The sequence below is a fragment of the Ornithorhynchus anatinus genome, chromosome X1, assembly GCF_004115215.2.
Source record: "Ornithorhynchus anatinus isolate Pmale09 chromosome X1, mOrnAna1.pri.v4, whole genome shotgun sequence".
In the NCBI taxonomy this organism is placed as follows: Eukaryota; Metazoa; Chordata; class Mammalia; order Monotremata; family Ornithorhynchidae; genus Ornithorhynchus; species Ornithorhynchus anatinus.
The window spans coordinates 29,630,662-29,656,298 of NC_041749.1; the positions used below are offsets into that span (position 1 = coordinate 29,630,662).

The 25,637-nt window shown below is 42.3% G+C and overlaps 1 protein-coding gene across 5 annotated transcripts in view; it reads right to left on the bottom strand.

Moving 5' to 3' along the window:
• Positions 1–25,637, bottom strand: part of SGCD (sarcoglycan delta) — a 376,042-nt gene that overhangs the window by 97,263 nt on the left and 253,142 nt on the right. For all 5 annotated transcript variants that reach the window (XM_029051018.2, XM_007655307.3, XM_007655303.3 and 2 more), the window contains exon 4: positions 4,299–4,386. In XM_029051018.2, the coding sequence (XP_028906851.1) occupies positions 4,299–4,386 (88 nt within the window). The remainder of the gene's footprint in view (positions 1–4,298; positions 4,387–25,637) is intronic.

A 25,637-nucleotide genomic window follows, 5' to 3' on the forward strand; every position in this document is an offset into this window, starting at 1 on the left:
CAGCAGCCTGATATAATAATAATAATAATAATAATGTTGGTATTTGTTAAGCGCTTACTATGTGCCGAGCACTGTTCTAAGCACTGGGGTAGACATAGGGGAATCAGGTTGTCCCACGTGGGGCTCACAGTCTTAATCCCCATTTTACAGATGAGGGAACTGAGGCGCAGAGAAGTGAAGTGACTTGCCCACAGTCACACAGCCGACAAGTGGCAGAGCTGGGATTCGAATGCATGAGCCCTGACTCCAAAACCCGTGCTCTTTCCACTGAGCCACGCTGCTTCTCAGAATAGATATCAAGCTTCATAGAATAGACGCTAGACTCGCAGCACTGAAGCTAAGTTCTCCTCCATGCAGCTTTGCTGGGTAAGACATACAAGGAGAATAGATGGTAATAGAATATCCAAATGAATACTGTACAGTGAGTGGAAATGGGCCACCGAAAACAAGGGAGGAAGAGGACTGTAGTCTTATTAGCAGTAATAGTATTTGTTAAGCAATTACTTTGGGCAGTGCACAGTAAAGCAAAACCTTAGACAATATGGAATTTCCTTCAAAAATTGGGAGACAATTTCAGAAGATAGATGGCTAGCAGTTAGACCAGGCAGTGCAAACCAAAAAACTAATGGTATCTGAGTAGACACTTCAAGATTTCAAAACAAGGAGACAATAACAGTGATAGGTAACAACTGCACAGCAAAGATCAGTCATGGTGAGTAAGCAGTGAGCCCTACAATGGCCCTTTTAGTCCCTCATTCACTAGTAAGTGAACTTCTACCTCAGTGGTATCTACTTCAAGTTCAGAGAACGTGTGTGTGTGTGTGTGTGTGTGTGTGTGTGTGTGTAAGACTGTAAGCTCATCCTGCAGACTGTAAGCTCACTGAGGGCAAGGAATGTGTCTGTTATATGCTTATATTGCACTCTCCCAAGTGCTTAATACAGTGCTAAGCACAGAGTAAGCGCTCAATAAATACAATTGATTGACTGATATGTGTGTGAGTTCATGGGCACTCACTCGCCCACTCACAGAATCACCCCACTGTAGTTGCAGTTGATCAGGAGGCATTAGACTTGAGGCTGGAGGGTAATGGGAAGGGACAGTTGCTTGTGTGTTAATTATGGTATTTTTTAAGCCCTTATTATATACCAGAAACTGTACTAAGTGCTGGGATGGATACTTGCAAATCGTGTTGAAAGCAGTCCCTGTCCCACGTGGGGCTCACAGTCTCAATCCCCATTTTACAGAGGAGGTAACTGAGGCCCAGAGAAGTGAAGTGACTTGCCCAAGGTCACACAGCACACAAGTGGCAGAACCGGGATTAGAAGCCCCTGGCCTAGTGTAAAGAGTATGGGTCTGGGAGTCAGAGGACGTGGGTTCTAATCCCAGCTCTACCACATATTTGCTGTGTGACTTTGGACAAGTCACTTAACTTCTCTGAGCCTCAGATTCCTCATCTGCAAAATGGGGATTAAGACCGTGAGCCCTATATGGGATAGGAACTGCGTCCAACCCGATTATCCTGTATCTATTCCAGTGCTTAGAACAGTGCTTGGCACATAGTAAGTGCTTAAAAAATACCAAAATTATTAATTGTAGCATTATCTTATTATTAATTGTAATATTATCCTCCATAAACCCTACCTATCCATCCAGTTGGGACTCCCAGATGAAAGGAAGGGACGGGGAAAAAAAGCTATTCCAATGACAACAGAAGAAACAGTGTGAGCTGTTGCCCTCCTTTGGGTCAGGTTCAGATGTGAGAAGTCCAGGGAGGTAGAAAGTGAGAAATGAGCAACTGCTGAGAACCACTGACAACCCTGGGATGCAGCGTGGCTTAGCAGAAAAAGCAAGGGCCTGGGAGTCAGAGGACCTGGGTTCTAATCCTAGGTCTGCCAACTGCCTGCTGTGTGGCATTGGGCAAGTCACTTAACTTCTCTGTGTCTCAGTTACCTCATAGGTAAAATAGGCATTCAATATCTGTTCTCCCTGTTAGACTAAGCTCTTTGTGACAACAGTCCTGCCTGATTATTATGGATCTACCCCAGTGCTTAGGGCAGAGCTTGGCACATAATAAAACCCTTAAATACCACCATCTTTACAACAATCAGGTAGGTAAATATGCTTAAAAAATATTGATTTTGCTGGATTAGTCATTCCTTTGAAAATAGATCTAAAGTGTACACCTAGTTTTTACTACTCATTTTGGCTGGAACACTAACTGGGTAGCATTCTTCTAACTATGAGCGACATTAGTTAAGATTCGTGACTGCAGGTACGTAGCGTTTGTCAGGAACATTACTGGATTATAGGCTGGGGCTGATTTATGTGCCAAAGATAGGTTTTCCTCAACATTGTTGCAAAGAGATTACGTGACTTCTAACTCATTCCTTCAATACACATTGAAATTTACAAGTTGGCACTATATTTAATGTTCTAAAGTTCAACCCTTGGCAGCAAACACAGGATCACTGTTAGTGGCTCAGTAATATGGATGACTCAGCCTTTATTGTATTTCAACAAAGGCTTCCCAACATTCCAGAATGAACTGGGTACAGATGGGATATAAAATCTGATCCCAAGGAAAAAAACTGAAAAAAATCAGAAGTCTCTTTTTCTTCACGTGTATTTCACACTCAGTAATCACAGGATCAAAAGATTAATTCTGTAAATCATAACCAGACTTCATTGAGCTTATGATGCAAAAAATGTCTCCCAGTTAAGACCTCAGCACCCACCATACTGGAGAAATGATCAAGGAAACAAATGGGGATACCTATTTAGCTGTCCCATCGATCAATAAATGTTATTAATTGAGAACTTATTGTTTGCCAAGCCCTGTATCGAGTGTTCGGAAGAGTACAACCCAATAAAGTACGTATATGTGATTCTTGCCCAAAAGGAGCTAACCAGTCTCTTTCTTCTCGGAAGAAAGCAGAAATATGACAAGTGAGGATGCTGCTGGAAAAGGACAGTTCCTTTAAATGAGACCGACCCATCCAACATGCTGGGACTTCAGGAAGTTTGAAGAATCACTCCTGAAATCATTAGGTTGAAAAAACCTGTAGGTATGATCTTTATTTTAGATGATGACACAATGCAGACCCATTTTAGGGTCCAAGCTCCAGCTAACAGCTTCCCAAAATTCAACCAAGACGACTCATGCTGGAGTTTTAATCTCTGGCCTTGGCCTGCTGTGCAGTTTATTTTAATTTCAGCAGGCTGTAGTTCTCATCCTGGAGGTGCTTCTTCCTATTTGAGAATATGTGGCTCTGTCTTTCGCTGAATAACAGTCACTTGGGCAGACCTAGCTTTATCCAAACAGAATCGCTCCAGGAAACCAAATATTCCATTGCAAATGAATGGCCAATGATCAACTGTTTCTACAAGTCCTTTCTGAGCAATGGCAGCTTGAGGTTGAATTCATTTTTCTCCCCAAGGCAATTTTCACACACACACACACACACACACACACACACACACACACACAGCTTAAATCATTGCTTACTGAAGCTATTTCTTTAATTATTTAGTCTTGGGATTTCAGGCCAGATATTTTATAAGCAAGGCAGGCAGCCAATCTATTATAGAAACCATACGTTCACGAATTCTGCTAGACTTCTTGGAATCCCTCAATTCCTCTGATGCTATTCTTTCAGGCACATCCCAAGACACTAGCAGAGTGAATTTAATGGTGCAAAAGGCTCAACCATCAAGTGCTAATAATAGTAAAAATCAAAGGTTTTTTTCATTAGTAGGAAGGAAGACTTCTGCTAAGGAAAGGCAGCTGCCTCCATATAGCTCACCAGTGTACCACCAGATGTTCTAGGCATGGTAACGTTTCTGGGACATTTGGACAATTAGTATCTTAAAATGGAAATGTTCATCTGTGATTCTAGTTCCTGTCCCTGAAACCAAACAAGTGGCATTTTTTCTGTGTGTATAGTGAAGTCATTTGCTGAATGAGCTGCTCTTCCTTCTTCCCCCCGACTTTTGTTTATTTGCTGATCTGTGTCAAAGAAAAAAAGCCACCTGTTAACTATTACAAGTATTGCTATCATTACTACTAAAAAATATAAAAAAGATTTATTACTGTCTTTTAGGAATCTATTAACTCTAAATTCAGTGGCCGTTTTATCACACCTACAAAATTTAAATATAAAGGAATATTTTAACAACTTTTCCACTTAGAAGGCTTATGCACTTACTACTGTGTTCTGACAGAAACACAAAATAACATTCTAGGAGAAGATTCCTTTCAGTATCTTGCATTTTGCTTCTTGGGGATTGACTTCCTTACCTGTTATAAGCTGAGTTAGAACTTTTGTCTGGTCATTGAGTATGTTCACTGTAACGTTTCTGGCAGATTTGAAGTACAGTGGATTGCCCTAGAATAAGAGCACAAGAAGAGATAAATGAAAAATGGTGCCATGCTCCTGTGAAAAAATAATAAACCTCATGTCAGCAGGAGTAACTGTCCAGCCAAGAATGCAATGTGCTACTCTGCTGATTTGGAAAACAGAGAAAGTTCAACATTATCAACCTGCTTGGAGTCCAATAGCCAATGAATGCAGAATCTTCACATCTGTAATGATAGGTCATTTACATAGAAGTAGGAAAACATAGTATAGACAGAGACATTTAGGAATGAACAAAACTATTCTCCCCATTTCCAAGTTTAGGAAACTCCCATTAATTGGGTGTGCAGTGTGCCTAGTGTGGCCTAATGGATAGACCCCGGGCCTTGGAGTCAGAAGGACCCGGGTTCTAATCTGGGAATGCCACCTGTCTACAGAGTGACCATGGGTAAGTCACTTAACTGTTTTGTGACTCAGTTATCTGATCTGTAAAATGGCACTAAAGAGTGAGCCCCATGTGAGATAGGAACTGTGTCCAACCTAATTAATAATGATGATAATAATAATAGGAAGAATAATAATGGTACTTGCCAAGCATTATTCTAAGCACTAGGGTATATATAAGTTAATCAGTCTGGACACAGTCCTTGCTCCACATGGGCCTCACAGCCTTAATCCCCATTTTACAGATGAGGTAACTGATGCTCAGAGAAGTTAAATGACTTGCCCAAAGTCACACAGCAGACATGTGGAAGAGCCAGAATTAGAACCCAGGTCCTTCTGATCCCCAGACCCGTGCTCTATCCACGAAGCCACACTTAACTTGTATCTACCCCAGCATTTAATACAGTACCTGGCATATAGTAAGGGCTTAATACCACAAAAATTGATTGCCTTACTGGTTAACAAGATAATAATAATAATATCAATAATGGTAATTGTTAAGTATTTACTATTTGTCAGGCACTGTATTAAGCACTGAGGTGGAGACAAGCAAATTAGGTTGGACACAGTCCCTGTCCCACATGGGGCTCATAGTCTCAAATCTCTATTTTACAGATGAGTTAACTGAGGCACAGAGATGTGAAGTGACTTGTCGAAGGTCACACAGCAGACAAGTGGCAGAGCCGGTAGTAGAACCATGACCTTCTGACTCCCAGGTCTGTGCTCTATCCACTATGGCGTGCTACCTTGGCATCTATAAAGACCTTTTCCAAAATTAACAGGAAGTACAATCTGTCAGTACAGCATAGGATAAATTCCATATTTGTTTGTATCACATCTTTGACTTCTACTTTGTAATTGTCATTCCAAACCTTATGGGAACACATCAAAAAAACTCCCTTTAGATCTGGCCATAACATTTCGGTGCTCCAGTGAACAAATTCCCCTCTCAGGGTCATACCTGGAGAGTTTCCAGTACTCTACCAGTCTCAGCTGTGGGAGGAAGAGTCAAACAGAGGCCTACCCATCCATTATTCCATTCCTAGCTTGGGCAGTGGCTAGAAAGTGGAAGGCAATCTGCTACAAGTCAAAACTCACCCACGCTGGGCAGCAGCGGCACAGGAGAGATTCAAGAGCGGAAACTCAAGTTTACTACGTGGAAGGAGGCAATGGTAAACCACTTCCGTATTTTTACCATGAAAACTCTATGGATACACCACCACAATGACTGCAGATGGAGAGAGGGCGTTCTGGAAGGGATGTGTCTGAGATGTCACTATGGGTCGGACACTACTCAACGGCATAAGACAAGACAAGTGAACAGATTCCAATGAATGTGTCAGTCCTGTAGATAAGAAGAGGTAAGTGGCTTTGACTGGGAGGGGCACAAATCCCCTCATGCCACTGTCCACTTCTGGGAGCTGTACTCTCAATGTTAATTAATGGCTAAATAGCTAATGAACTGCAGAAGCAGGAGAAATTTAGTCCTTTTTTCATTTGGGAATACTAGGTCCTTTACCCTATTTTCAGAAAATATTTAAAGACCAAATAAGCTTAAATTTTCTTAATGATAAGAAAAATACTAAATTAAAAATGCTACAAACTAAAGAACTACAGGACTTACCTAGTCATAGAAATATTTTAAAAAGGACTTAGGTTTTGATATACTACTATTATACTATTTTATACTACATTTTGATATACTATATCCTCTGGGGCTGCTGGGGTATTGTTTGTCTAAAATATTAACTCAAGTTTCAGGTTTTGCATTCATGGGGTAATCATTTATTTACATGTCCTTCTCTAATTACTGAAAACCTATACCACAATGCTCAGGCAATAAAATATGGTTTTGGCAATGCTTTCAGTCTGACCCTAAAATTCATCTTAGAATTAGTATCTAAGAAAACGGTCTTGCTCACAGCACTGCCTTTAACTGTATGCAAGGTTGGATTACTCGCAGGCTCTTCAACCAGGGCCTGGTCACTGGAGTCAGCTGTCCTTTTTTTATGAGGAGAAGTAGGTTTGACCCTAATCCCAGTCTCTAGTGATACCCAACAGGCTGTCTATAATCCTCAGAATATAAAAAAAGACAATTCTGGGCCAGAATAATGGTCAACTCCATCCAGTAACCTGTCACTTAAACTACTACTACTACTAATAATACCAGTAGTATTTGTTAAGGACTTGCACTGTAATAGACACTGGATGATCAGAACAGAAACAGTCCCTGAAACTCATGGGGCTCACAGTCTAAGTAGAAGGGCAATGAATCCCCATTTTGCAAATGAGGAAACTGAAACACTGAAAAGGTAAGTGACTTGCCCAAGGTTACACAACAGACAAGTGGCAGAGTTAGAATTGGGACACAGCTCCTCTGACTCGCAGGTCTCACTACTTCTGATGGTGGACTTCTTGGAGGATGCCAAAGATGATTTCCATTCCATCCAACCAAGTATTTGCAGATCCACCATATAGTAGTTCTAACTTTTCCTCTCTAAATGCCTAGTTTCTTCCCCTCTGGCCATCCTAGAAAGGGGCCTGGTCTGCTGGGGGAAGGCAGTCCAACCCCATATAACCAGGGGAATTGCCAGCCAGATGCCTTCCTCTGCTTTTGCTGCTGGCTTCCTCCCTGAGATCTTCTATGACTGGGGCTCCAACTCATTCTGGGGCTTCACAGGTTCAAAGCCCACCCGGTGTTCTTTGTGTCCACACCTTTCCTTTGCCAAAGAGTTCAAAACATGATTCAGGACTTTTTACTTTTGTTTAGCTTTTGGAGGCACCAGAGCAGTCTTTGAATTTCACTGGGCAGAGTTGAAAAAAATCTCTGGAGGGGCTTTGTTGTCCATGTTGCTTGGGGCTATTTTTCAGCCCTGTGATTCCCTGGCACTACAAAGTTCAAAGCCCTCACCAGGGTCCTTATTTCCTGGGAACTTACTGCTGCTGCTGACTAGAGAAGGAAGAAAGGAGAAAAAGGTCTTTTGGGGGGCAGTGAGAGTGGGGAAGATGACTAAATTTGTGTGACGGAGAGGGTATTTTGCGATACAAAATTATTCTTCCTTCAAAAGTACGAGTTTTACAGGGGTAGCCCTCAGTGGAAGGCTGTCTTGGTTTTAAGGAAATATCAAAAATGAAACAAGTGCACTCTTACAGAAACTACTGTGTTCGCTGGTACCAGCTTGCCTGTTCCCTTTCAACTGAGGTAGAGACCTAGTCACAGTGCCGTATTCTACAGTACATTTTCCAGTTCTACTATTGATAACATTACCACATACAGTCCTGTATCCTGTCACTGATCACAATAATACTTGTGGTATTACAACCACATTTTATACCTGTTCAGAAGATACAGGCTAGGGAACTCTGAAATACAACTACTTCCAAGCAATTTCATCACACCCCCTGATCATCATAAAATACGTTTTTTAAGGGAAATATGCCACTGGGAAATAATTTGCTTTTAATATTCTGTAGGGAAAGAAGAGAAACCCTTAAGGTAATTCTGCTCCAGGTTTCTCTAAACATCTGTCCATTAGGAAAGGTATTTGAGGCTAAAAACATATTCAAGCACAGACTGTTTAAAAGTAGATGTTTTCTTTTCAAACTTGCACTTTTTGCCTGTTTAAACTTTAGTAAGCTTGCAATCCATACACAGAGTGACTAAGTGTTAATGCTTTTGTAGTTATATTTTGAACTTTCTCCCCCACATTTCATTCACCTATCCAACTCTTTTTTCCACATGCTGTCCTGTAGATTCAATCTGTCACCAAACCCTGTTAGGTCTACCTTCACATCATCTCTAGAATCCAGCCCTTACTCTCCATCCAAACTGCTACCACCCTGATTCAAGCACTTATGATAACCTGCCCAACTACTCTAACCTCCCCGATGCCCTAGTTTTATTGGTCTGTCTCATGTGACCCCTCAAATTCTTAAAACTATCTTCCATCTCCTCAGTTTTTCAGTTCTGGGCTCTCACAGCACTTTAACTCTCATTTACTCAATCAATCATATTTACTAAGCACTTACTATGTGCGGAACACTGAACTCAGCACTTGGGAGAGTACAGTAAAATAGAGTTGGTAGACACATTTCCTGTCCATATGAGTTTACAGTATAGAGGGGGAGACAGACATTAATGTAAATAAACTATAGATATGTACATTAGTGCTGAGTGAGAGGTGAAAAAAGGATGGAAATCCAAGTGCAAGGGTGACAGAATGGTGTGGGAGAAGAGGAAATTAGGGCTTAGTCTGGGAAGGCCTCGTAGAGAAGATGTGACCTTATAACGGTTTCCAAGATGGGGAGAGTGATCATCTGTCGGATATGAAGAGGTAGGGCATTCTAGGCCAGACGCAGGGGTCTGGGCAAGAGGTTGGCAGTGACATAGATGAGACTGAGGTACAATGAGTAGGGTGGTATTTGAGGGGCAAAGTGTGCGGTCTGGGTTGTAGTAGGAAAGCAGTGAAGTAAGGTAGGAGAGGGCAAAGTAATTGAATGCTTGAAAGTTGATGGCAAAGGGTTTGATGTGGAGGTGATTGGGTTCTTGAAGAGTGGGGAAACATGGACTGAACGTTTTTACAGAAAATGATCCATGCAGCACAATGTGAGGTATGGGCTGGAGAGGGGAAAGACAGGAGGCAGGGATGTCAGCAAGGAGGCTGATGCAGTAATTAAGGCTGGATAGGATAAGTGATTGGAATAAAGTGGTAGTAATTTGAATGGAGCCCTCTCTCAGGGTCATACCTGGAGAGTTTTCAGTACTCTACCAGTCCCAGCTACAGGAGAAAGAATCAAGCAGAGGCTTACCCATTCCATTATTCCATTCCTAGCTTGGGCAGTGGCTAGCGAATGGATGGCAATCTGCTATAAGTCAAAACTCATCCATGCTGGGCAGCAGCGGCATGGAAGAGAGTTGAGGGTAGAGACTCGATTTTACTGTGCGGAAGGTGGCAGTGGTAAACCACTTCTGTATTTTACCACGAAAACTCTATGTATACACTACCAAAATGACTGCAGATGGAGAGCAGAGTGTTCTGGGCCAGATGTGTCCGTGCTGTCGCTATGAGTCGGAAACGACTCGATGGCATAACACAAGACAAGTTCGAATGTAAAGGCAAAAGGGGATTTTAGCTAAGTTGTGAAGGTTGAACTGACAGGATCTGGTTGAACGAGAAAGATGAGAAAAGGACAACGCCAAGATTATGGGCTTGTAAAACAAGGAGGACGGTGGCACTGTCTACAGTAATGAGAAAGTGAGTAGGGAGGACCTGAAAGCAGGAGAAAATGTGATATGGCAGAGAAGGAGAGAGATCAGGGCTGAAAATGTAGATTTGGGAATCACCCAGGGGAGTGGGTGTAGATAAGCACTGAGGGACTCACATAGTTAGGGGGTGTGAGTCAGAGGAGGAGCCAGGGAAAGAGATTGAGAATGACAACCCAGAAGAGGATGGTGTCAGTGAAGCCAATTTTGGATAATGTTCCCAGGGGAAAGGGGTGACAGAGACTGTTGAAGACAGGTGAGAAGTCAAGGAGCATTAGGATTAGATTTGGCAGGAAAGAGTTAATAATGTATTGAACCCATATTCCCTTCCCCTATCCCTTCCCCCTCAATGGTGGAAATTAACATAATTCTCAACAACAATGTGAAAAGTGGACACAGGCACTATCAATCCCTGGCATGCTATAGATCTATGGATCTTATTGATTTTATCACTCTGTGATTGCATGGCCAGAATTCTATTCATACTACTCTTAACACATGTGCTACTGGATCTTCGACTGATTACCACCTGGTATACTTGAAATCTTAACTACTGCTACAGCGTAAGTATCACAAAATGACATCCAAACACCCAGCCACCTAAAGAGCCAACTCCTGGAGACAGAAGTATATGCAAGGAACTTTGCAATAACAATGAAGAAACCCTGTCAGGGCAATCACTCCATCTGTTTGTACCAACTGATTGGTTTCTCTATCAGGTAGACTGTCAGACTGGCAAAAGACATCAGGAAAATGACTCTGAGATCAAAGGGTAAACAAATAATACATCATCACAACCCTGACAATGTGCAGTGCCTGGCACTTAGTAAGTACAGGTGCCTGCCATATAATAAGTACTTAAATACCATAAAAAAGTGCTGCTCAACAAGATATATGCTGTGGTATACTAAACAAACTAAAAATGCAGAGTGACAAATGGTGGGATGTCAAGGCCGAAATCACACAAGGCCAGGCAAAAACTAGGACTGATAAGACAAATATTCTAATTTTTAATATTTGTCTTATATAGTTCTTAGTTTTTATGCAAGGGAAAATCTATATCACTAAAATGATAATATACTTTTTAAGATATAAGATATTGATATAAGATATTGTATGATTCAACATCTTCTAACAGTTTTACTGCAAGGAAGAATGTATTTTTTGATAAATTTGATGATGTATTATTTACTAAGTACATCAAACAATTAGTACTATTATCTGAGAACTTTACTAAGTGGTTGGAAGGGTTAGGAAATTAAAAGAAGCAGCATGGCCTAGAGCATGGGCCTGGGAGTAAGAAGGACCCAGGCTCTGCTACTTGTCTGCTTTATCACTTCACTTCTCTGTGCCTCAGTTACCTCATCTGTAAAGTGGAGATTAAGAATATGAGCCCCAAGTGGGATATGGACTGTGTCCAACCTTGTATGTATCGCAGCGCTTAGTACAGAGAAGCAGCGTGGCTCACTGGAAAGAGCCCGGGCTTGGGAGTCAGAGGTCAAGGGTTCTAATCCTGGCTCTGCCACTTGTCAGCTGTGTGACTTTGGGCAAGTCACTTAACTTCCCTGGGCCTCAGTTAACTCATCTGTAAAATGGGGATGAAGACTGTGAGCCCCACGTGGGACAACCTGATCACTGTGTATCCCCCCAGCGCTTAGAACAGTGCTTTGCACATAGTAAGAGCTTAACAAATGCCATCGTGATTATTATTACAGTTTCTGGCACATTGTAAACACTTAACAAATATCATAAAAAAGAAGGTACAATAGAAGATGACACAATCCTTACCCTCTAGGAGCTCCCCATCTAATTCATTTATTCAATCCTACTTATTGAGTGCTTACAGTGTGCAGAGCACTGTACTAAGTGCTTGCACCAGAGGAACAGAGTGTGGGGGCTGGGCTGTAGAAGGAGAGAAGGGAGGTGAGGTAGGAGAGGGCAAGGTGATGGAAAGCTTTGAAGCCAATAGTGAGGAGTTTTTGCTTCATATGAAGGTTGATAGGCAACCACTGGAGATTTTTGAGGAGGGGGTGACATGCCCAAAGTGTTTCTTGTAGAAATATAATCCGGGCAATTATCTAATGGTTATCTAACTTAGAAAAGTGGAAGAAGAGAATGTAAACATGGAAATGTGGACAGGTAAAATGCTTAGGTAGTAGTAGAGTATGAAAAGAAATGTGCCGAAAAAGGAGTAGGCAGGGTTGTTGAGGGTTGTTCAACTGTGCTGAAATGACAGTTGGGGAGGAGAAAGATTAATTGAGGAAAACCACTTGGAATAAATAAGTTTCAGAAAGGCTTTGAAAATGGGAAAGCAGGGGAATAGTGGATTTGAAGGGACGGGGAGTTCCAGGGATTGGAAACAGGAGAGACAGAAATAGCCCCTGTGAGGTGAGACTGGGAGGACTGAAAAGTGGGGGATGGAGTGCAGCAAGGGAAGAGTGTAGTTAAGTAATAGGGAGGGAGCTAACGGAATGTCTTGCAGACAATTGCCTGGAGAGTCTGCTTGAGTGCAGAGCATTGCACTAAGCACTTGGGAGAGTACAATATAACAGAATTGGTAGGCACATTCCATGCCCAGAAAGCCTTTTAACAAACACCATTAAGAGAGTCAAACACTGCAACTCAGAAAATGTGCTTTTCATTTCAGTCTTGCCCCATCTTTCTCTCACCTTGGCTTCACGGACTCTGTCCTCTCCTGGTTCTCCTCTTACCTCTCTGGCCGATCATTCTCAGTCTCCTTCGCTGGAGCCTCCTCCCCCTCCCATCCTTTAACTGTTGGAGTTCCTCAAGGGTCAGTTCTTGGCCCTCTTCTGTTCTCCATTTACACTCACTCCCTCGGTGAACTCATCCGCTCTCACGGCTTTGACTACCATCTCTACGCAGATGACACGCAGATCTACATCTCCGCCCCTGTCCTCTCCCCCTCCCTTCAGGCTCGCATCTCCTCCTGCCTCCGGGACATCTCCACCTGGATGTCGGCCCGCCACCTAAAACTCAACATGAGCAAGACTGAGCTTCTCATCTTCCCTCCCAAGCCCGGTCCGCTCCCAGACTTCTCCATCACCGTGGATGGCACGACCATCCTTCCCGTCCTGCAGGCCCGCAATCTCGGTGTCATCCTTGACTCGTCCCTCTCGTTCACCCCACACATCCTATCCGTTACCAAGACCTGCCGGTTTCACCTCTACAATATCGCCAAGATCTGCCCTTTCCTCTCCACCCAAACGGCTACCTTACTATTACGGGCTCTCGTTATATCCCGGCTAGACTACTGTGTCAGCCTTCTCTCTGACCTCCCTTCCTCCTCTCTCGCCCCGCTCCGGTCTATTCTTCACTCCGCTGCCTGGCTCATCTTCCTGCAGAAACAATCTGGGCATGTCACTCCCCTTCTTAAACAACTCCAGTGGTTGCCTATCGACCTCCGCTCCAAACAAAAACTCCTCACTCTAGGCTTCAAGGCTCTCCATCACCTTGCCCCTTCCTACCTCTCCTCCCTTCTCTCTTTCTACCGCCCACCCCGCACGCTCCGCTCCTCTGCCGCCCACCTCCTCGCCGTCCCTCGGTCTCGCCTATCCCGCCGTCGACCCCTGGGTCACGTCCTCCCGCGGTCCTGGAACGCCCTCCCTCCTCACCTCCGCCAAACTGATTCTCTTTCCCTCTTCAAAACCTTACTTAAAAATCACCTCCTCCAAGAGGCCTTCCCAGACTGAGCTCCTCTTCCCCCTCTACTCCCTCTGCCATCCCCCCTTTACCTCTCCGCAGCTAAAGCCTCATTTTCCCCTTTTCCCCCTGCTCCTCCAGCTCTCCCTTCCCATCCCCACAGCACTGTACTCGTCCGCTCAACTGTATATATTTTCGTTACCCTATTTATTTTGTTAATGAATTGTACATCGCCTTGATTCTATTTAGTTGCCATTGTTTTTACGAGATGTTCTTCCCCTTGACGCTGTTTAGTGCCATTGTTCTTGTCTGTCCGTCTCCCCCGATTAGACTGTAAGCCCGTCAAACGGCAGGGACTGTCTCTATCTGTTGCCGACTTGTTCATCCCAAGCGCTTAGTACGGTGCTCTGCACATAGTAAGCGCTCAATAAATACTATTGAATGAAAGTCTAAATTATTAATATACCGCCTACATTTATTTACGTTAAGAGAAAAAGAAACCTGCAGCTACTTTAGACAAAGCCTTCCATTCCTTTCTTTGTGTTTCTGAGAGTCTTTGTCATATTTTTTTCCAGCACCACTATCAGGAAGCACTTTGCAGGTGACATGCTGTAACCAGGTTTGTCCTAAAATATAGGTGGGTCTTCAGGACCTCATAAGGTTATTTTCTCCTAAGGAATTTCCCATGTCTTGCAGGGACTTCCAGCAACTTATCTGTAGGCAAATGTAAGAAGGCAAATCCCTGCAGATCTCTGCCCAGAGGCATGAATATGCCCTAGGACATGAGTATCTAGTTTGACACTCACTACAGTTGTAAGGGAAAGAACTGAAGCACTGGCAAGCTTTGAGGTTAACATTCTCTCTTCCCTCTTATTTCCCTCCTCATCTCAAAGGTGAGAAGTATTCTATAATAGCCCCCAGTCTTCTTTTCATCTCTTAAACTCAATTACCTAGACAATAATCAGCTCCCAGCACAACACAAAAATAATCTTGGTTTGAGTTGTAGTACACTACTCTTCCTAAATTGGAACTTAACATACAATAACAAGTAAAAGGCAGTTTCAATCTTCTTTCTTTTTATCATTCATATAATTTTTTGCATGAAGAAATTTCTCTAAGTAGGCCAGTCTAATTCATCAGCACCACTGGTCTAACACATTATGAACTAATTTATCACCTATCATCAATTCATGTTATTGTTCTTTCTTGATCGGTATATAAAATGGAAAAGAATAAGAGTTCAACTTCAATGCAACGACATCACGATGGCATGGCTTCACTGACACTGTCCTCTCCTGATGCTCCTCCTATCTCTCTGACAGCTCCTTCTTGGTCTCTTTCATGGGTTCCTCCCACCCCCTAACTGTGAGAATCCCTCATGGCTCAGTTCTGGTCCCCTTTTGTTCTCCACCTACACCCAATCCCTTGGAGAACTCATTTTCTCCCATGGCTTCATCTACCACCTCTATGCAGATGATTCCCAAATCTACCTCTCCAGTCCTGACCTCTCTCTCCTCTGCATCTAACAGACACTCCTTAGCACTGGCTTTAAAGCACTTAATCACCTTGCCCCCTCCTATCTTGCCTCACTGATTTCCTACTACAACCCAGCATCCTTATTTTGCTCCTCTAACGCCAACCTACTCATTGTATCTTGATATCATCTATATCACCATCAACCCCTTGCCCAAATCCTGACTCTGGCCTGGAAATCCCTCCTTCATATCTGACTTTCCCCATCCTAAAAGTCTTCCTAAAATCACATCTCCTCTATGAAGCCACCCCTGACTAAGCCCTCCTCTCCCTACTGCATCACTTTTGCACTTGGATTTGTACTCTTTCAACACTTGATATTCATCCCACCCTTAGCCTGTCTCCCCCTCGAGACTGTAAGCTCCTTGTTGGGAGGAAACATGGCTGCTAACTCTGTTACATTAAACTTTCCTATAATGCGTGCTCTGCACGCTCTGCACACAATAGGAACTCAATAAATTTGATTGGTTAAGTAATGCAATATTCCCCAGTGATCAATAATAACCTAAAGGAATTTCTTGGAGAAATAATTATGCATTTTGGAACAAGAATTATTATTACATCATTCAATCATTCAAACTAGAATTTCAAGCCTAAGTCTTGAAACTTCCAACTACTTTATTTGTGTTTTATACAACTACATTGGCATTGTGCCTTCCTTTCTCCTCTTTTAAGGCATTAAATTTAGAGATAAGAGTAATATTTTTGTGACACAGATGTGGCTTTTTGTTTTAACAAACTGTAATAGAGATTTGCTGTTAATGCAATGAAAACTTAAGGAGCAGGTTTTCAGCCCATTTGAAAAGTGCTTTCTTTTCATAATTCTCTTGTCCAATGCAGAAACAAAGTCAGTTCATTCAAAGTTGATTGATATGGAAAAATCATTATTTCTTGAGAGAGAAATTAGAGTATTAAATGAGTGAGGTAAAAGCTTATTAGGATATCAACATGTACATATACATGCAGATAATGGGTGCATTGGCCCCGGAATTCTAGACTTCTTAGGAGAAACACAGAGTACAGATCTGACTGCAACCACTCTATGATAACACCACTTTAGGAATACAACCTGTTTTGCTTGATACTTTACCACACCTATATGCTTGATCATCTTCAATTTTCAGCAGAGACTGCAGGTACGTCAATCATGCACCATGAGAGTGGACTGTAGTTTAATAATAATAATAATGTTGGTATTTGTTAAGCGCTTACTATGTGCCGAGCACTGTTCTAAGCGCTGGGGTAGACATAGGGGAATCAGGTTGTCCCACGTGGGGCTCACAGTCTTAATCCCCATTTTACAGATGAGGGAACTGAGGCACAGAGAAGTTAAGTGACTTGCCCACAGTCACACAGCCAACAAGTGGCAGAGCTGGGATTCGAACTCATGAGCCCTGACTCCAAAGCCCGTGCTCTTTCCACCGAGCCATGCTGCTTTTGTGATTCAGATTAATTTTCATAAACTCGTGATAGGCAGAGAATGTCTCCCAACTCTGCTGTATTTTACTTTCCTGAGCACTTAGCACAGAGTTCTGCACTTCAGTGCTCAAAAAATACAATTGATGGATATTTTAAACCAATTCCATTTTTTCAAAGCCATTATCACTTTAACAGGGCTTAGTCTTGTGGCGTTTAATGAAATCATCTGTGTTTAAGGGTGGTGCAGGAGAGGAGTCAAAAAAAAAAAAAATCCAGGCAGCCAGGATGGTGAAGACAGGGAAAAATGGGTGCTCATATCTGAGACAATCTATTCTGTTGATCCTAGCACTGAGAGAGAGGGGAAATTTTGATTAGTTTGGGGTGGGGGTGTCTCAGGAGTTTGAAAATAACTTTAGTGCTCTTTGTGGCTTTGTTGGTGGGTAATGATTGACGTCTTTTTGCTTTCTAATGCTTAAAACCAGAATGATTCTTTTTCCCAATTCCTTTGGTGGCACTCCAAAATTTGCAATGATATTGGCACAACTCTGTGAAACTATCTGATACTGCCCACAGCTGGGTAAGCCTATATACTGTAAACAGTTTTGATTTTAATTTGGCTGGAAAACTGGGTTTATTTTCCAGATTGGGACATTTTTAAATTTCACTCAAAAGGAGGGAAGGAAGGCTGAGGTTGGTACCGGAGAATAAAGAAAAGCAAAAAAAAAGACCTTTTCCAGACTAGAACATTTCTTAATTCCACTCAAAAGGAGGCAAGAAAGGCAGGAGTTGCTAAGGGAGAAGAAAGGACAGCAAAAAAGGAGATATTTCAGCTTGGTGCAAATCAAGTTTAGGAGGTTGACAATACACCTTTCATTTGAAAGGGAATCATTTCATTTGAAATGTGCATGGGTGTCAAGTACCAATCTATCCTTCTGGGCTCCATCCTCTTCTGGGGTGAAATTAAGCAATCTACAATTAATGGATTTGGAGGAAGTTTTGCCCATGATTTGTGACTGATTTTCTTGGTGCTGAAGAAACCCTTTGAGCAAATTACTATAACTTGTTTATCGGAGGAGGCAATTCAATTTAAAAATTGGTAATGCAGATTCTGATGAGGATCACTGCATCTCATTCAGACAAATTATTTTCCAATGAAGACTGTCAAATTTTGACAAGCCAAAGCATCATTGTAGGATGCCAGAACAGATGAAGAAGCAGTTAGTGTTTCTCCATCACCAGCCAAAATATTTGGATTAAAAAGTCTTGCATCAATTGTCAAGAAACATTTCCACACTTTATTCTATGAAATGTTATTCAGGTGAAACGATATTACAATCGTGTACTTTTTCATGGCTAATGTTTGACCATTTCAAAAGTTTGGGTTATTAGGTCACCCGATCTGGAGAGCAGAGGGTGGCACTGGGGAAGACGGAGGTGGGAAACTTGGGACAAGGTCTCCAGGCTGAACAGGGGGCGTAGGGACTTTCCTCCAAAACCAAAGAAGGTTGGATGAACCTAGAGCAGACTCCCAAGGTAGAGGGGACTCCAGACTCGGCTGCTGCAGCTGTGGCTCTCCCAGCACCTCGAGAAGGTGCATACTGCCTGAGGTCCATCTCACCTCTCGGGAGTGTGGAAGCAGGAAGGAACCTGTGTGAAACCTCATGTTTCCTTTCTTTTTACTTAAAATTAACTGAAAAATAAATTATCCAGGGCCAACAGTGATCCGAGACAGAGATGACTCCCATGTTTGTCTTTTATTTGAAAATTAATATAAAATAAATTCCCGGGACGAGGAGCAGTCTGAGGGAGGAGTGATCTGAGAGAGGAGTGACAGCCCTGCCACTTCCCCCCTCCCCCCACCCACCTCCGACTGGGGAGTGCTGGGGCTGAGTGGCAGATATTCTCATACGACTGGCTGGAGGAAATGGTGCCATGAGGGGGACCATGTTGGGAGGTAATGGGGACTGGCACCAGAATGGCATCAGATTGCATCATATAACTGGGAGGGGGAGAATGGGGGAGAGTGGAGAATCCTTTGGCCTCAGGATCGGTAGAACTGGTAGGATGCCCAGGTAACTTCGTAAACCAACTACATATCTCTTATGCAAATTACACATCTGCCACAGGCTCTTGAGAAAGGAGATGCATTTATAACAATGACTGAAGAAGTAGAAGGAAGACCCTGAAGGAGAGAGGAGTTCTAAGATTTGTTGGGGTGTTCAGATGGAGTGATCCCACAAGGTACCTTATGAAGAAAGGAGACTGCTGATCAGACTAATTTGACAAATTATTCACTAAAGATGAAAAATCACCACCACAGTCAGCAGAACAGGCCTCCTGAAAAGAGTCACTGATGCTGGGGAATGAAAGGGATAATAATGAGGCATTCCAGCTAGAGAGAGAAGGAAGAACAGGACATCAAAGTAGAAGGGAGAACAGGAAGCCAAAGTTTTGCATAATTACCACAGAACAGTCCTGCTATAGACTGTAAATTCCTTTGCACAGGGATCATGCTACCAATTATTTTCATTCTACTTATCCAAGTCCTCTGAAAATACAGTGCTCTGAAAATAGTAAGCACTCAAAAAATACCACTGATTGATTGAAAATAGCCTTGATGAGCAAGTATTCTGGGCAGAGTACTGTGAGCCCCTTCTAGACTGCTAGCTCGTTGTGGGCAGGAACTGTCTCTCTTTATTGTTGTACTGCATTTTCCAAGCGCTTAGTACAGTCCTCTGCACACAGAAAATGCTCAATAAATATGATTGAATGAATGCATGAATGAAAGTACAGCTATATACTGAGACCTTCAGAGACTACTTAGAAGTAATTCTAAGACATAGTACCCCTCTCAAGGAGCTTACAACTTAATGGGGGACACAGGGAGACAAAAGAATAATTACAAATGATAAGAACAGGAGGCTACAAATGCTGTTTGGAAGCTGCTGTCATTGAACTCACAGACTTACACAGATGGAAACGTAGCCCCAAGTTGAGCCATTTATGCAATGAAACAGACAGAAAGATGCAGTCAGGCAAGTACATACACATGTGCACACAAACACACACACAAGGAGTACAGGAACAGGAGAAGAACTGAGGGAGGGGAGGCCATGAGTAAAACAGGCTTTAGAGGTGGGGAACTGAGCAGTGACCCTTTCCCATAGAGACAACTGAACTCTTGAGTGTGGCAAACTTCAGAGACATGGAGGAAATTCCCATGTTCCCTTACCCATCCACACTGAGGTTGCAGGCTCTTGGTAGCGTCAGACATGCTACAGGGTGAGGTAGGTCTATGTAGTAGAACTGATTTGCTACTGCGGTAGCTCCATTCCCTAAATTACCCTCTTCCTGGACAAAGGCACTGGAACCAAAGGCTCCCAGGCCAGTCAGACAGTAAGACAGTCAATCGTATTTATTGAGCGCTTACTGTGTGCAGAGCACTGTACTAAGTGATTACAGTCCAGAGGGGGAGACAGACATTAATATAAATAAATAAATTACAAATATGTACATAAGTGCTATGGGGCTAGGAGGGAGGATGAATAAAGGGAGCAAGTCAGGGCAACACAGGAGTGGCAGAAGGCAAAAGGAGGGCTTAGTCAGGAAAGGCCTCAGAGGAGATATGCCTTCAACAAGGCTTTGAAATGGGGGAGAGTAATTGTCTGCCAGCAAGAGGTACAGATCAGAAGCAGTCAGAGAGTTAGGAGGAAAACCAGGAGAGGACGGTGTTAGTGATGCCAAGATTAGAGAATGTTTGAGGTTAGATAATGTTCTAGTAGAGGGGGTGGTCCACAGTGTTGAAAGAAGCTGAGAGGTCAAGGAGGATTAGGATGGAGTAGTGGCCATTGGATTTGGAAAGAAGAAGGTCACTGATGAGCTTATAGAGGGCCATTTCTGTGCAGCGGAGAGGCGGAATATGAACTGAAGGGGCAGAGGAGGAAGTTGGAGGAAAGGAAGTGGAGGAAGCGAGAGCAGACATCTTTTTTTATGCTCTTTGCCAAGCACTGCATTAAGTGCTGGGATGAATATAAGCTAATCAGGTTGGACAGAGTACATGTCCCACATGGGGCTCACAGTCTGAATCCCCATTTTACAGATGAGGCAACCGAAGCACAGAGAAGTTAAATGGCTAGCCCATGGTCACAGAACACAGAAGTGGTAGACAGAATTAGAATCCAGGTCCTTCTGGGTTCTTGTTCAAAGAGTTTAGAGAGGAATTAGAGAGAGAAAATGGGGCAATAACTGGAGGGTGCCATGGGGTAAAGGGAGAGTTTTTTTAGGATATGGGACACATGGACATGTTTGAAAACACTGTGGAAGAAGCCATTGGAAAGCAAGCACTTGAAGATGTCAGAGGGAAAATTGCTTTGATAAGGTGAGATAGGATGGAGTCAGAAGCACAGATGGAAGGGGTAGAATTTGAGAGAAGGTAGGAAATCTCTCTTGGGGTACTGCTGGAAAGGATGAGAATGGTGAAAAGGGGACAGGAGGAGGGAGGGACTGGAGGAACAAGGGAGATTTTAGGGAGATCACACGTGATGGTTTCAATTTTAGCAATCAAGTACACAGCCAGGTCATTAGCAACAAGAAGTATGAGGGGGAATGGGAATTTGAGGAGGGAGTTGAACATTGGAAATAGCTGGCATGGGCAGTGGGCACAGGAGTCAGCGGATGGAGAAATTACGTTGCCAGGAGGAGAGGGCAGAGTTAAAGCTGGTGAAGATTAATTTACTATGGCCTCATCATCATGGCCTAATGGGGCCCTTGTGTGACTCAATCCAGTTAGATCTGGGGCCAAGTTCTAACTGTGGTAGCCTAATAGTTGATTGTGCAAGATGGAGGAACATGGGAGGGACTTTATGTTCTCCCTATGCTCTTACCCTATCTCTCAGTCAACTGCTATCTGGAAGCCGTCTATAAGCCAATGAAGTCCAATTTAGCCACTGAGAATATGACACTCTTTTTTATTTGGTACACACAGTGCAAAAGAGTTGTCTTTGTGATAATTGTCCCTTCTAGCAAATAAGTTAAATTGATATAATACATACGGTTATTTTTGAAGAGCTCAAGAGCAAGTCCATCTGCATGCCAGTTGAGAGCAAAGGATAAGAGGCAGGCATTATTATTGCCAATTAACAAAGAGAAAATTGTGGCCCACACACTGGTTTTATTTATATATGACAAATCAAAGGTGGAGATGGGCCTAGAATGTCATTTTAATGCTCCCTCTGTGAGTCCAACATGCCTCTTAACAATACCTGAGTCAAAGTTGAAAATTGTTAAATGCATTTTACATTAAAAGCCTTTAAAACTAATGGAATATGCACAATTAGGACAGTTATTTACCTGACCTATTTATGTGGAAAATCCATATAATTCGCATGGGACATAGCCCCAACTCTGTATACAATTAATGTAGCAAGGAAATCACTGGTATATAATTGAGCTTTATCACTGAATTTCTCTTTACATGTCGCTAGAAAATGCATTTCTCAACACTATGTGGACATATTTTTTATTGTTTAATTAGTGAACAGCTTTGTTCCTGACTTTGCCCTTCAACACAGCAAAACATGTTATTGATGCAACTAAAAGCTTCTTCTTGGAAAAAAGTTCTGGCTTAATGTAAGTTTCAGGGAAGCATAATACTATCTGTGATCTGAATTGGTAATGTACAAAGAGGAAAACAACAGCAATGAGATGCACAGAATATGCCATTTTAATGGCTCAGGCTGATTGCTTTTAAGTAAAACATGAGTTTGAAGCAAAGGCGATGCAACACTTTTTTTGATCTTAGGAAATAGTTCTATTTCAAAAATGGAACTGATCGAATGACCAGCGAGTGATCAGCAAGGGTGAGGCAAAATTTTCTTTTGAAGTAACGTTATCTCTTACGAACCCTGACTCAAAATTGCATCATCCTATATTCTCTGACCCCAGAGTTCAGACTTCCTTTTAAAAAGAAATGAAGATGCCAGCTTTCTTCAAAAGTTAAAAACCCTTTTCTGCCTCCAAAGCATGGAATGTACAAATCAAACAAATTCATTTTCCACATCAAATGATGATTAATTTCCATGGAGCTTAGAATGTGTATACTTTTCATGAGCTCTGAAAGTCCACAAGGAATATACCTCAGCTTGATATTGCTGGGCTTTATTCAAGTGTGTCTTTCAAATGATTCATAACTGTTGTCATGGCCATCTGGCCATAGTGAATTGTGGAAAGTAACTCTGCAAAATGTTCATGTGTATCCATGTTTTGCAGTTTTATGCAGTGGATTTTGAGGTTACGCAGTAGGAACACATCTTAAAAAACTTAGTCTACACCAGGGTTTTCCAGGATTTGCTGTAGACCCATTAGTATGAGAAGCAGCATGGCCTAGTAGATAGAGCATGGACCTGGAGTTGGAACGACCTGGGTTCTACTTCCGGCTCTGTCACTTGTCTGTGTAATCTTGGGTAACTCACTTGAGTTTGCTATGCCTCAGTTACCACATCTGTAAAATGGGGATTAGGACTGTGAGCTCCATGTGAACAGGGACTCTGACTCACTTGTATGTAATTAAGCGCTTAGAACAGTGTTTACTGTCATAGTCTACCCTCCCAAGTGCTTAGTACAGTGCTGTGCACACAGTAAGTGCTCAGTCAATATGTTTGAGTGAACGAATGAACAGTACTTGATCCATATTAAGTGTTTAGCAAATGCCATTATTATTATTATTATTACTATGGAATCAAAGTTGACCTCACCAGCAAAAGGCTTCCTTTTTGTTGTGGATTTAAAGATGATGACTGTTGCTGCTGGGACCTATTTTCATTCCCTATCAATCATCCCTGTTGCTCTACTCTTCTCTCTTTTCCCCCAACCATCTCCATAGTAGCACCGGATCTGGGCATTCAACTCTATCCTCTGACTGGAACCTTAACCTGCCTACATAACTGACTAATCCATTGTTCTCCTGAGCATCTACTTTAATAAAGTACTAAGTGCTTTGGGAAGTACAATTAAGAAATGGACATAGTCCTCACCCTCAAGGACTTCACAAGTTGAAGAAATACTGAATTCTGAATCCTGTCCTGTTGCCTTCTAGACTGTAAGCTCATTGTGGGCAAGGGATGTGACTGTTTATTGTTATATTGTACTCTCCCAAGCACTTTGTACAGTGTTCTGCACACAGTAAGTACTCAATGAAAATGGCTGACTGACTGCTTGGATCTGTGTCTAAGTCCCTAGTGGATCTCTTATCCTCTCCATAGTCCCTTTCCTCATGTGAACTCAGAAATAAACCAATGTGAACACAAAGACCTTCTATATACTTTACATCACAAGAACCAATAAATCAAGGTCAAAGAAACCCCACTTCCCTATTTGCCACCCTTATTTGGGACTGTGGCAGGGAAAAGTCATAGAGCTTGAAGAAAAACTACACAAATTAAAGAGGTGCCTTCTTGTTAGTTCTTGTTCTTGATAAGAATCCACTGCTTATCCTACACATAGAAACAAAGTGCTTTTCTACTGGAAAGTCTCTTTCTCATCTAGTTTGTCGCTTGTATTACATCAATTCAACTGAAGAGAAATCAAAGGAGGCCATCAGTTAAGATGGTCTGTGACTGAGCGTCCGATTAAGGCCCAAAAGGTATTTTTCATTTCACAGTGACTTAAATCTCATGTCTTGATATTGTTCATTAGCAATAATGTACATAAGCAGCATTGTATGAATTAAGGCAGTGGTACACTAAAATTGTATGGGCATTTTACGAGTGCAGGAATTACAATAGTTTGTTGGAATGATAGAAAACGTATAGTGCCCTCTCCAGATCATGAATAATATTTCATCTCCAAGATTATATACTACAGAGAGACAAACGGGTCTTTGAAGGTGAAGATCACACACAGATGGTTGATTGCAGCATTCACAAAAGAAATAATGAAGTCTCAGACTGCACATTTGTCAGCACTTCACTCAGTTATTCCATGATATCAATGATATAGTTCCCCTACAATTCTTCCCCTCTACCCAGAGCCCATTCTCTTCATTTACTTAACATCACATATCACTGTAATGGCAACATCCATTTGGATGCTTTCAATTTATAAAGCATCTGTTTCATAAAAATGAACACCAATCCATCCCTTTAAATAGGCCAAATAACCCCCTAGGTCAGATACTATTACTCTATTGCTCACCCTGCCTTATCTAACTAGCAAGACCATCTCGATCTACTCCCCTAACTCACTCTTTGTATTTATTTTCCAGAAAGGTCTTTCAAATCTGATTTACCACTCTGTGCTGCTTTTTGAATGTGTGGATAGAGAACAGTTTGAACTTTTTGAATGTGTGTATAGAGAAGCAGCTTGACCTAATGGAAAGAGCATGGGCCTGAAAGTCAAGAGACAAGAGTTCTAATCCTGGTTCTGCCAATTGCCTGTGATGTGATCTAGGGCAAGTCACTTCTCTGTGCTTCGGTTTCCATCTCTGTAAAATGGGGATTCCATACCTCTTCTCCCTCCTAAGGACACTATGAGCTCCAGGTGGGACAGGAATGTCATCTAACGTGATTTACATCAGCGGTTCATAGAATGCACAGCCCATGGTAAGCACCTAATCAATACCACATTTACTGACATGATTATGTTTGTGACTTCGTGGCTTTTATGTTTTCTAAGGGTATTGTTCATGTTGTCGTGGAAGATTGTTTGGGATTATTTTGTTTACTATCCGATGTATGCTATGGCTACCTGGTTTATTATGTTCCTTCAACTTTTCCAACTATTCCCCATCATTTCTAATTTAAATCACTAGGACACCTGGATTTTCTGTTATCCATTCCCACTCCAATTATTATTATTGTCAATGATTATAGGCTTGTGAACTCCAGTAAGAAAATGCCAACAGCTATTCTTGAGTTTCCAGAGAGAAGCTGCAATATACTAATAGTTGTTAAATGTGGCCTCCTCA